The following is a 12,148-nucleotide window of genomic DNA, read 5'->3' as shown; positions in this document are numbered from 1 at the left end:
GCAGAACAACTGCGGTTATTTTACCATTTCCTCCCTCGAAAAAAAAAATATTTTCAACACAATATTTTGACAAATTAGTCGTGCTTTCATTTCTCTAAAAACAAGTTCTCATTTGGCCACATCAATTGAAAAAGTAAACCGTTCTGACTCTGAAGACTATAGTGTGTATATAAAAAAAAAAAAAAAAAAAAAATGGAGAAAAATATACTGTGTCCTTAAGGCCCAAAATAGCGGTATCCTTATGGGGATAACATGTAAGCACGCACTACTTACATGAGCAAGGGAAATGATGAGGTGACTGAGGGAGCTTTCTCCCTCTACCTCCTTAGATGACATAATGTTAAACGGCTGGGGTCAGAGGTTTCTTTGACCCTGTCCATTACATTAAGAGCCAGCCAGACAACTACTCCTTATATAAACTCTTTCGCTTACTTAATAACACTATATGATGAAGATATCACTTTCAAGAAGAAGATTTAAAGTGTAAAGCAATTGTGTGACCCCATAAACTGCTAACCGCAGTGTGCCCTTATACAATTTAAGTCAGTTTTCCCATAAACCTGTCACAATGCCCACTAGTGTCATCCGCAATCACATCCCAGTGTAATCGCCATTTGGTGTTAACCACAGTGAGCCCTCTAAAGTGAACCACAAGTTTCTGCCATAATGGCCACAAGGTGACAACTAAAGCCCACCAAAATGCTTTGAAATCCCACCATGCATTCCCCCTACTCTTCCTCATTATAGTAGTTTACAGCTCACTTGTAATTTTTTCTTGTACTTCCGGTAAGGATAAGGCAGAACTGTGGTGAAGAGAAGCCTTTTAGCATATTACCCTTTGTCGATATGTATCAGAAGTACAATAATAATATATATGAGTCAATAATTCACACATTTCTACTGTGGCGTCATTTTCTTTTCTCAGGAAAGAGAAGTTGTGCCGGGGAGAACTTGGCAAAAATGGAGTTGTTCCTCTTCTTTACAAGATTGCTTCAGAACTTCACATTTCAGGCTCCCCCTGGTGCTGAATTGGACCTTACACCAGCTCTTGGGTTCACAACACCCCCTATGACCTATTTGATTCAGGCCATACCTCGTTCTTAAGGACATGTCTGTAATAAAGCAATCAATGCCGAGGAACAGATGAAGACAGAGATGATGATCTAGTGAAGTAGCTTGTGTGATAAATATATGTATTGTAGACCAATGTTCTCCAGGCAAGCAGAGACTGAAAGTTCTAACCCAACTAGAGAACCAAGGTTGGAGACCTTCCATAGTCCAGATCTGAGCTAGTGATCATAAACACAGTTTATGATAATAAATTGAATGTTTAGGAACATTATAATTACATATTTGAAGTGAATACGTAAATCTTTTCAGTATTTCTTATTAGGTGACTCAAGCTCGGCTGCAAGGTACAGTGCCTATGGTCGTCTGAAATTCACGTTCTGTTTTATCAGATGCTCAAACTGCTGCTTTTTTCATATTCACATTGTTACATATCAATTATTCTTCAAATATATTTATAAGGCAGAGGCCCCATTTAAAACCTCTGAACCTCAATGTAAAATCAGTATCAAATCCCCAACTATTATGTTATGTGTTCTGGGCATGATCCCACCGCGCTGCAGCAATGATTGACAGCAGTCCCGTTATTTATTATTACCGTAATCGTACTGAAAGAAAAACAAAAACTGGCTGTGTCAGGAGAGGGTCAAAATGTTATGGCTCTAGAAAATACAAAAGATATAATGCTGTTTTTGAGCCTTGAAGATACAGCATGTTCAGGCATTAAAGTGAATCTGTCACCTGAAAAAAATGTTATTAACCTGCAGATATGGGGTTAATAGTGTTGTGAACCTGTTCGGTGCCGGTATTTAGACCCATGCTACCGGAAGGAAATTAACCTTATCCTGCAGGCAGCGTTTAGGTTCCAGTCATAGGGGTGGCACCAAAGCGGGTTCAGTCACTACTCTGTGTATAGAGAATGGTGCCTCTTTCTGCGCCCCCGGCACTGACTGACAGCCGGGTCTAATGCTGAGCTGCTGTCAGTCAGTGCCGGGGGTGATGTTACAGCCACTGCTCTCCATACACAGGAGCCTCTCCTTTGACTGGGACCCGAAGGCTGCAGGAAGGAATAAAGTTTATTTGGTCCCGACAGTGTGGGTCTAAATGCCACGCAGGTTCACAATGCTATTTATCTACAGATTAACCCCATATCTGCAGGTTAGTAGTGTTTTTATTGGGGTGGTGAGGAAGCTTGGACATGAGTCTTTTTAACAGTGAAATGTTTACTCTGATGAGATGTTTGCTCAAATTTTACAGTCACAGCAAATTTACATTTTCTTTGTAGACACATTTCCCAAACAGGTGTCTTCTGACCACTTCACTACAACAGGACTCACACACTCACACTTGCCACTGTCCAGTTCTTTAGACCTCACACTTCAGGCTGTTTTTTCTGATGACTGTTAACTTCTCTCCCTCAATCTTTTTTTATTAGGTTCTCACACTCACTCAGTCAAAATGCCTTAGTGGCAAACTCCTTACTGTTTGTGTTTCACCATCCATGAACACACAGACCTATTGGGTGATACAGCACATGGGTCCCTCACCTGAGATGTAAGTTTACTACAAGCGGCATCCTCACTATGCTCCTCATGCTCACACTCTGAGTGCTTGTTTCCTCTTTTCCATACATGCTGACATGGCTTCTTCTGCCTGGGACAGTCACAGATGTAATCTCTCCTCTGTAACCTGGGATGACACACCACTTCCTATTTACAAGTTGCAGGCTCTAACAGGCAGCATAGCTCCTACCCTCTTCCCATTCCCTTTGCAACTGATACAAAATTGGGGGAAACCAGGCTATAAATAAACTTTGTCATCTCCACCTCCAGAGTTTCAGCATTCGAGGTGACACTAAGGCTAGGGTCACACGTTTTGATTTTCTCTCATTCAGAAAATCTGTCTGCTTATGCTAATCACACTTTGCTCAGAGATTGATCGTAGTGTGCTCTGATTATCCCTGATGAAGAGAATAAGAAAAATGAAATTCTCAATCTTCTCCATTCAGTCTGTCTGTGAAAATAGGACCGCATTTTTTTTTCCCTTTTTCCCCCCCCCCTTTTTTCCCCCTTTCCCCCCCTTTCCCCCCCTCTTTTTTCCCCTTCCCCCCCCTTCCCCCCTTTTTTCCCCTTTTTTCATACCCTCCCCCCCCCCCCCTTTATTCTATTCTAGACAGTTTATGACTGAAATAATCAATTACCTGCAAATTCCATAAGGGAACACAATGCAGAATAAAGTACAATTACAGTGAGGAATGTGTGGGACATGGTGCGTGCAATTAGGACTTGAATAGTTCAGAAGCAGCTAAAAAAGTTGTCTGATTTAGAAGACTAAAGTTCAAAGACCCTATTTAGAGCAATAATAGAGGAAAGTCACTTAGCTAAAGAAAAGCTACAAATTTCAATGTGCGTCAACTACAGCTTTGTTTTCCCAGTTGAAAGAAAAATTAAACATTTTTTTTTTCCTTGGAAACTAAAAATTTATAATTTTTAGCTTCCAAGGGGAAAAAAAACAAATTTCCTTTCTACTGAGAAAATGAAGCATTAGTTGACGCTCATTGAAATTAATTTGTAGCTTCTCTTTAGCTAAGTGACTTTCCTTTTGATTTTCGACTTTCCGATTTTTGGATCTAGAAGCAAAAGACCTTGCGTTCAGTTTAACTTGGACAGTCCTTTTCTGGAGTTTATTTACCCATCACAGAGAACTACTTTAACAATATCAAGTGATAAGTTCCATGAGTCAGACATTAAAGTCTACAATTAAGTAGCAGGTGCCTGTTGTTGTAATGATCATAGAAATAACTGTTTATATAATAAAATGCCTTTAATCCAGACGTGGAAAAAGTGCAAACCATGAGCCACATCCGGCCCTCTGGAGGACCGAGAAAGCTGAAGGATGCAGATGGCACTGAGTACGATGGTGGAGGAGGCAGCTGTCTGCTCCTTCTTGCACCATTCAGCATGTGTGACTGAGACAGCAGACGCAATGACGTCACTATAGCGCATCTGCTGTGCGGAGTGTCAGTGCATGCGGCAAAGACCAGAGAAGAGTGCTGAGGAAATAACAAGATATGTGATTTTTGTTTTTTTTTAATGTGTGAGAATATATGGGGCTTCTACTGTATATTGGGCTGAACCTGGGAGTGGGCTCATACTGTATATAGGGAGTCTTTGTGGGGGCTCATGCTGTACATAGGGTGTCTTTGTGGGGGCTCATGCTGTACATAGGGTGTCTTTGTGGGGGCTTATGCTGTACATAGGGGCATGTGTGTGGGATCATACTGTATATAGGAGGAGACATGTGAGTGCACCCATACTGTATATAAGAGAGGCTTATGCTGTATATAGGAACCTGCTTTGGTTCATGATGTATATAGGGGCCTGTGTGTGGGATCATACTGTATATAGGAGGAGACCTGTGAGTGAGCGAATACAGTATAGGGGAGGCTCATGCATATAGGGATCTGTGTGGGCACATACTGTATATAGGGACCTGTGTGCTTATGTAGCACCCTGAGGATTCGGCTGCTACAGGGGTATTACACCTCAAGCCAGAGGTGTGGTATTCCACTCCCGGGTAAGGATGGAGTGTGGAACTGAGCTCAGTAGGCTGCATACACTACATACATCCCATTTCCGGGGGACAGACCAATGGTACTCCCACCAGTTTATGTGCAGGTACGACAGCGTCTGTCCCTGGCTGGAGTGGGAGGGGGGTGGAACATCCCAGTAGTGTAGGGGCAGATAGGGGGAGCAGTCTGGGTAATGCTAGGAGCTCATTGGGTGCTGGTCACCTGAGCTCACACATAGAGGGAGTATATAAGGTGGGAACCATCTTAGAACAGGGTCTTTTGTAGAGGTTTGGTCAGACAAGCAGAGCAGCTCAGCCAGCTCCAAGGCCAAGAGAGTGAGAGAGAGGAGAGAAGAAGGACCCAGAGGGGGAGAAGAGGGAACTCCAAGAACCCAGGATTAGACCAGAGGGTGAAGAGTTGGCACAAGGGTACCGGATCCCAAGCTGGTGGAGGGCACTAATCCTTAGCCAGAGACCGGAGGTCGTGGGCAGGATCTGCCACGACCACCCACTAAATCCACCCGGAAGGCAAACCAAGAATAGGGTCAGGGAACCCAGAGACAAGGGTTTTACCAACAAGAGGCCCGAGGGAGCCGGACTTAGGTGGATCCCTGGTGGGGAAGGCCAGAGAGAAGGACAAGTCAGAAAGGGAGCTCAGGAACACGCTCCAGAATCACCTGGGGGTTGGCCGAGTCCAGGACCTGGTGGACGCAGCGCGGCTCGGGCGGTCACTCAAGGCCGGAGTGACCAGAACAACAGCAGTAAGTAAAAACCCTGAACTGCACAGCCCGACTCTGAGTCTTAATACCATCCTCACTGCACCACCACAACCACCACCCTCTACAACTGACCCCCTGAGGCTATACCCCTCCCGTTGGGGGTTATACTACCAGAAGCTGCACACACACCACCAGCCTCAGCGGACCCTGCTGCAGCGGCGGCCGTATTGACCGCAAATCAACGGGTGGCGTATTCGACACTAAAGAACATCCAGTAACATCTGTAGGACTGCCACACACTGAGCTTGACACCCTGGGCACGGACCGGGTCACCGCCACTCGGAGACTACAACCCCCATCTGATCCGGCTCCGGGTATCCCCCAAACAACATTGGCCCAGGGGGCGCGTCGCTTATACCTCCCATTACTAAATGTCATGGTGTAATACAGCTAATATTCTGCAGGAATAGCCAAAACTAGAGCTAATTCTGATCCTGGTAGTTCATCCCCTTCAGATACTGAGGTCAAAAGTGACTTCAGTATCTAAACAGTTAGACAGCGAAATGGCGCTGCCTTTGTCACCCCATCAACATGATCACAAACTGCCTTTTATGTTTCAATGCCTCCTTAACACTACTGTAGGTAAAGGCCTTACCACGGTGATCACCCTATCTGAGCTCAATGTTTTTTAAGCTTCAGAACAATTGTGGGATTAAGGGATTTTCTCTTGTACATTCCACGTCCATTCTTCACCCATCATGACTGCCATCAAAATAATTAGCAATGCCTTGACTGCAACAATGGAGAAATTAAGGCTGAGAATAATCCTGATTCATTCCCATCTTGCGTAATAAGAATTTGTCACGGAAGACAGCAGATATAGAAGAGCTACAATTTTTAGTTAACTCTCTGGGGTTGCATTATTTCTGCATTTTCAGATCTTTCTACAGGACAACCATTACATGACATATTTTAATAAGTGAAAAGTGAACAGTTGTAATATTATATTTGTTACATCTTTATATATATTTCTACACAAATGATTCCATCTCTTACATTTACACATTTTGATAAGCACTCCATTGTCTAATCATTTAAAGATAATACAATATTGCATGAAGTCTGTACCACGGCTGGCATCTGCCTGTAACATCAGTGCTGTATTGAACTCATCATGAGCCCTTTATGCTACGTGCATATGATGAGCTTTTAATGTTACAGGTTTCCTGCATCATTTCTGCCCTTCTTAGGTACATTAAGTTATTCAAATTTTTTCATGGTGTTTTTTAGTGCATTTTTTACATGTGCTTTTATCGCGTTTTTATCTCTTTTTGGCATGTCATGTCTTAAAGCTGCTTTATTTCTCTTTGACTAAACTTTATTGCTATAATCAAATTGTCTCTTCAGAAAGGAAGAGAACTAGAACTCTAGTGACACCTGGATTAGAAAATTTGCAATCCTAAAAGTCAATACTGACTCTGTAACGAGCCTTATTACGTGACTTACCCAGCCAAACCAGAACTCACACTTTGCACTGACGAGGGCCCGTACCCCGAAACACAGTGTCTGAAAATTGAGTTTCTGGTTCTGGCATTTAACCTAAGTCATGTGACAAGGCTTGTTAAATGGTCAATATTGACTTTTAGGATTGCTACTTCCTGTAGGTGACACTAGAGTTCTAGTTCTCTTCCTCTCTGAAGAGACAATCTGAAGGAGCATTGTGGCTTAAAAAGTCTCCTCATCTTGACATGCTTAATATGTCACTCTCTGCCAGGAGAAAAGTTACCCCTTGCTATAATCATGCTCTAATCATCTGCATTTTTTATGCGTTTACACCATGGAAAAGCACTAAAAACCCCTATAGCATGCTTTTTTTTACTTGCAGATTTTCTGCATCCAATCTAAGTATATGAGAAAAATATGCACATAAAACTCAGCGCACTCACAAGAGAAATTGTCATGTTTTGGATTTCAAACGCGCGCTGCAGGTCAGTATACACTGAGTAAGAAAAAAAATTAGAGTGGGTGTGAGATTTCTATAAATCACCTCCACTTTGCTGGAACTGTAAAACACTGCGTCTTTGATGCAATGAAAATACACAGTGTCAAAAACTCACTGTGGGAACTTAGACTTAGGCTACATTCACACTATCAGTATTTGGTCTGTATTTTACATCAGTTTTTGTAAGCCAAAATCAGATGAGGAACAATCAAAGAAATAGTATAATAAAATTGTAGCGCCCCGAGGGTTCGGCCGCTACAGGGGTATTGCACCTCAACCAGAGGTGTGATATTCCACTCCCAGGTAAGGATGGAGTATGGACCAGGGCTCCGTTAGCTGCATGCACCACACACACCCCATTTCCGGGGGACAGCTCAACGGTGCTCCCATTAGACAGTAATGCAGGCACGACAGGTTCTGTCCCTGGCTGGAGTGGGGAGGGGGGAGGAAAATTCAGCGATGTAGGGGAAGGTCTCTGGGCATAGGTAGGAGCCCATTGGTTGCAAGTCACCTCGGCTCATACACAGAGAGGGAGGTATATAAGGTGGGCACCATCTTAGAGGGACAGTCAGTTCAGTCAGGAGGAGAAGAGAAGGAGTTCAGCCAAGAGGGCTGACAGGGAGCTGTGGCTCAGTCTGGGCCCAGCTCCACGAGGCAGGCCTAGAGTGAAGGCCAGGGCCAGGAGGAACAGAAACAGAAAGGAACAGAAACGGAAAGGAACAGCAAAGGAAAGCGAAGCACCCAAAGTGTAGAAAGGCCCAGAGACACGAAAGCAAAAGGAACCCTAAAGGCCCAGGAGATTGCGGGTGACGGGTTGGCAGAACAGGGTACCGGATCCCAAGTTGGTAGAGGCGACTAATCCTTAACCAAGAACCGGAGGTCGTGATCATATCTTTGTACGACCCCTCACTACACCTACTAGAAAGGCACACCACCTAGGGTCAGGGAGGTGAGCACGAAGCCCTCCCAAGAGAAGGCCCGCGGGAGCTGGACAGACGTAGTGTCACTGGTGGGGCATGGCCAGAGAAAGGAATAGAAGGGAGTCCTGTGACACACTCTGGAGTTGCCTGGGGGTTGATCGAGCCCCCGCATCTGGTGGACGCAGCACGGCTTGGGCAGTCATTGTCGGCGGAGTGACTGGGAATATAAAGAACTGTGAGTAAAGAACTTGAACTGCAACCCCACGTTTCTGTGCTTCATTGCCGCACCAGCACTACTAGTGCTGGGACGCCCGTGCACTATCACCCCCATCATCTACTACACTACCCTGGGGCTGCACTCTTCCCGTGGGGAGTTACACTACCTCAGCTGCATACACCTTCAGCCCCAGCGGTCTGCCTTGCAGCGGCGGTTCGCACTGACCGCAATCCACGGGTGGCGTAGTCGGACATTAAACCACAAAAACCCCATAAATAGACTGCCATTGGTTTGACCACCCTGAGCCACGGGACCGGGTCGCCGCCACGGTGACTACAACCCACAGCATTCCACAGAAGGGCCCGGCTCCGGGTTCCCTGCGCGGCCCAGGGGGCGCGTCAAAATAACGTCACTACTTCTGTATTTCTGACCCACTCCTGATTTTGGCTTACAAATTCTGATGTGAAATACTGATAGTATGACCAAATCCTTAAGGTTACGTTCACATGATGAGGAGAAAAAGAACACAATGCAAGTGGTCTTATAATGAATTTGGGGAATTGGAAAAGAAGATACTGTATGGGTACTTATAATGAATTGGGGGAGGGAGGGCGTACACAGAACAAAGATTTACAATGAATTGGGCGTGGTATAGAGGACACAACATAGATTCATTATGTCTATATCAGATGAGGTGTCACCAGCAAGTTACTGGATGTAAAGTTTTATTCTGTTTCTACATTGCATAACTCACAGAGACATGATAGGAGTAATATTCTTGCTTGTAAGACAACCTCCCTTATAACGAATAGCGTTTTTTCTTAGTACACACTGTCCTCTCTTATTATATATAAAATAAAGTGATAATACAGCAGCATGACATCAGACTGGTCAGAGTGTGTATAATATAAATATAAATATATATATAAATATATATATATATATATATATATACACACTGCTCAAAAAAATAAAGGGAACACTCAAATAACACATCTTAGATCTGAATGAATGAAATATTCTCATTGAATACTTTGTTCTGCACAAAGCTGAATGTACTGACAACAAAATCACACAAAAATCATCAATGGAAATCACATTTATTAACCAATGGAGGCCTGGATTTGGAGTCGCCCCCAAAATTAAAATGGAAAAACACACTATAGGCTGATCCAACTTTGATGTAATGTCCTTAAAACAAGTCAAAATGAGGCTCAGTATTGTGTGTGGCCTCCACGTGCCTGTATGACCTCCCTACAATGCCTGGGCATGCTCCTGATGAGGCTGAGTATTGTGTGTGGCCTCCACGTGCCTGTATGACCTCCCTACAACGCCTGGGCATGCTCCTGATGAGGCTGAGTATTGTGTGTGGCCTCCACGTGCCTGTATGACCTCCCTACAACGCCTGGGCATGCTCCTGATGAGGCTCAGTATTGTGCATGGCCTCCACGTGCCTGTATGACCTCCCTACAACGCCTGGGCATGCTCCTGATGAGGTTGCAGATGGTCTCCTGTGGGATCTCCTCCCAGACCTGGACTAAAGCATCCGCCAACTTCTAGACAGTCTGTGGTGCAACGTGACGTAGGATTTGGCAGTGGGACTCATCACTCCCACTCCTGCTCCAGTACAGTCAGTACTGGAGGCTTAGCCAGCTCAGCTGAGAGGGGTTGTCACGTTAGAGACACAGAAAAGGCTGAAGGAAAAACTTCATTAGAGGGACTGCCTACAGACTGACAGGTGTTCCTGAGGGAGTAATGCACAGTGATTTAATGTGTTATATTCTGAATTGCTGAAAATCCTAGACTGCATACATCCCTGGTAGCATGAGTAAGCAGTATGGTATGTTAGTTAGCCAGGCAAGTCTTTGTTGTTTTGATGCATTTTGGCTGAAAATAAAAGCCTAATGTTTCTTTATATGGACAGTTACCATCTATGTCACTGCCATGCCGCCCTGCAACGCCCTTACCGCGTTATAATATATAGTAGGGAAAATAAGTATTTGATACACTGCAGATTTTACAAGTTTTCACACATGCAAAGAATGGAGAAGTCTGTAATTTTTATCCTAGGTACACTTCACCTGTGAGAGGCAGAATCTAAAAAAAATCTAGAAAATCACATTGTATGATTTTTAAATAATTAAATAGCATTTTATTGCATGAAATAAGTATTAGATCACCAACCAACCAGCAAGAATTCTGGTTATCACAGACCTATTAGTTTTTCTTTAAGAAGATCTCCTACTCTGCACTTATTACCTGTATTAATTGCACCAGTTTGAACTCATTGCCTGTATAATATACACCTGTCCGCACACTCAATTGATCACACTCCAACCTCTCCACCATGGCCAAGACCAAAGAGCTGTCTAAGGATACCAGGGACAAAATTGTAGACCAGCGCAAGGCTGGGAGGGGCTACAGGACAATAGGTAAGCAGCTTGGTGAGAAGGCAACAACTGTTGGCACAATTATTAGAAAATGGAAGAAACACAAGACACAATCTTCTTCGGTCTGGGGCTCCATGCAAGGTCTCAACTCATGGGGTAAGGATGATTCTGAGAAAGGTCAGGATCAGCCCAAAACTACATGGGAAGAGCTGGTCAATGACCTGTAGAGAGCTGGGAATACAGTCTCAAACATTACCATTCGTAATACATTATACCGTCTTGGATTAAAATCCTGCAGGGCACGCAAGGTCCCCCTGCTCATGCCATCCCATTTGAATTTTACCAATGGCCATCTAGATGATCCAGAGGAGGCATGGGAGAAGATCATCTGGTCAGATGAGACCAAAATAGAATTTTTTGGTATCAACTCCACTCGCTGTCCTTGTAGAAAGAGAAAGGATGAGTACAACCCCAAGAACAGCGTCCCAACCATGAAGCATGGGCCGTGGGGCACTCGGAGCCGGGCAACAGGGCAATAATGGGGGTAGTAGTGGCAACCCGGTCCGTGGCTCAGGGTGGTCAGACCAAACGTTGTGGCAGTCTATTTGTATGGTTTTAAATGTCCGACTACGCCACCCGTGGATTGCGGTCAGGGTTAACCGCCGCTGCAGTGCAGACCGCTGGGGCAGATTTAGGTGTGCAGCACTAAGTAGTATAACTCCCCACGGGAGGAGTGTGGCCCCAAGGCAGTATATAGATGGATGGTGGAGGGGATGATTCCGATCGCAATAGCCAGGAGACGGAGGCCTCTTAAACAGTTCAGGGTCTTTATTAGAACAGGTGAGACGACCCAAAAACAGTCCCGGCTAGGAGGGGGCCTGGATGTCTGAGAACAAGTGGGAAGCTGGCCCTGGTCAGGGTGAGGGTGAAGGCCTACCGTATTCTCTGCGCTCTTTCTGGCTATTTCCCTCCTGGTGGTGTAACAGCCCACGTTCCTGAGCTCGACTTGTCTTCTCGCCCGTATGGCTTGCAACTTGGGTTCCTTTCTATTTTTGGCCTGGTGCAGCTTTGCTGGTCCCTTCTGCTGTGGCGGAACCTCCGGGCTTCTTAGGCCAAGGGACATACAATCCCCTGCGGACTGGTTATTTGCTGTAGGACTTGGAATCCTAACAGCCTCGGACACCAAAGTCCGGCAGTTCAGTTTCTCTCTCAGCCACGACAGGCTCCCCTCGCCTTCCGTCCCTGGCTCGTGGCTCCTCTGC

At 44.9% G+C, this 12,148-nt stretch overlaps 1 protein-coding gene across 1 annotated transcript in view; it reads left to right on the top strand.

Moving 5' to 3' along the window:
• LOC141258842 (cytochrome P450 2K1-like) overlaps positions 1-1,306 on the top strand; it is a 33,058-nt gene extending 31,752 nt beyond the window's left edge. The window contains exon 10 of the mRNA XM_073674012.1: positions 926-1,306. Within this exon, the coding sequence (XP_073530113.1) occupies positions 926-1,104 (179 nt within the window). The 3' untranslated portion in view covers positions 1,105-1,306. The remainder of the gene's footprint in view (positions 1-925) is intronic.
• Positions 1,307-12,148: the final 10,842 nt, after the last annotated feature.

This window comes from Phyllobates terribilis, unplaced genomic scaffold (assembly GCF_046119375.1).
Source record: "Phyllobates terribilis strain yellow unplaced genomic scaffold, ASM4611937v1 Scaffold_3__8_contigs__length_932513732, whole genome shotgun sequence".
Taxonomy (NCBI): Eukaryota; Metazoa; Chordata; class Amphibia; order Anura; family Dendrobatidae; genus Phyllobates; species Phyllobates terribilis.
The sequence above is the reverse complement of the archived record's forward strand: the minus strand, read 5'-3'. Positions and strand labels throughout refer to the sequence as shown.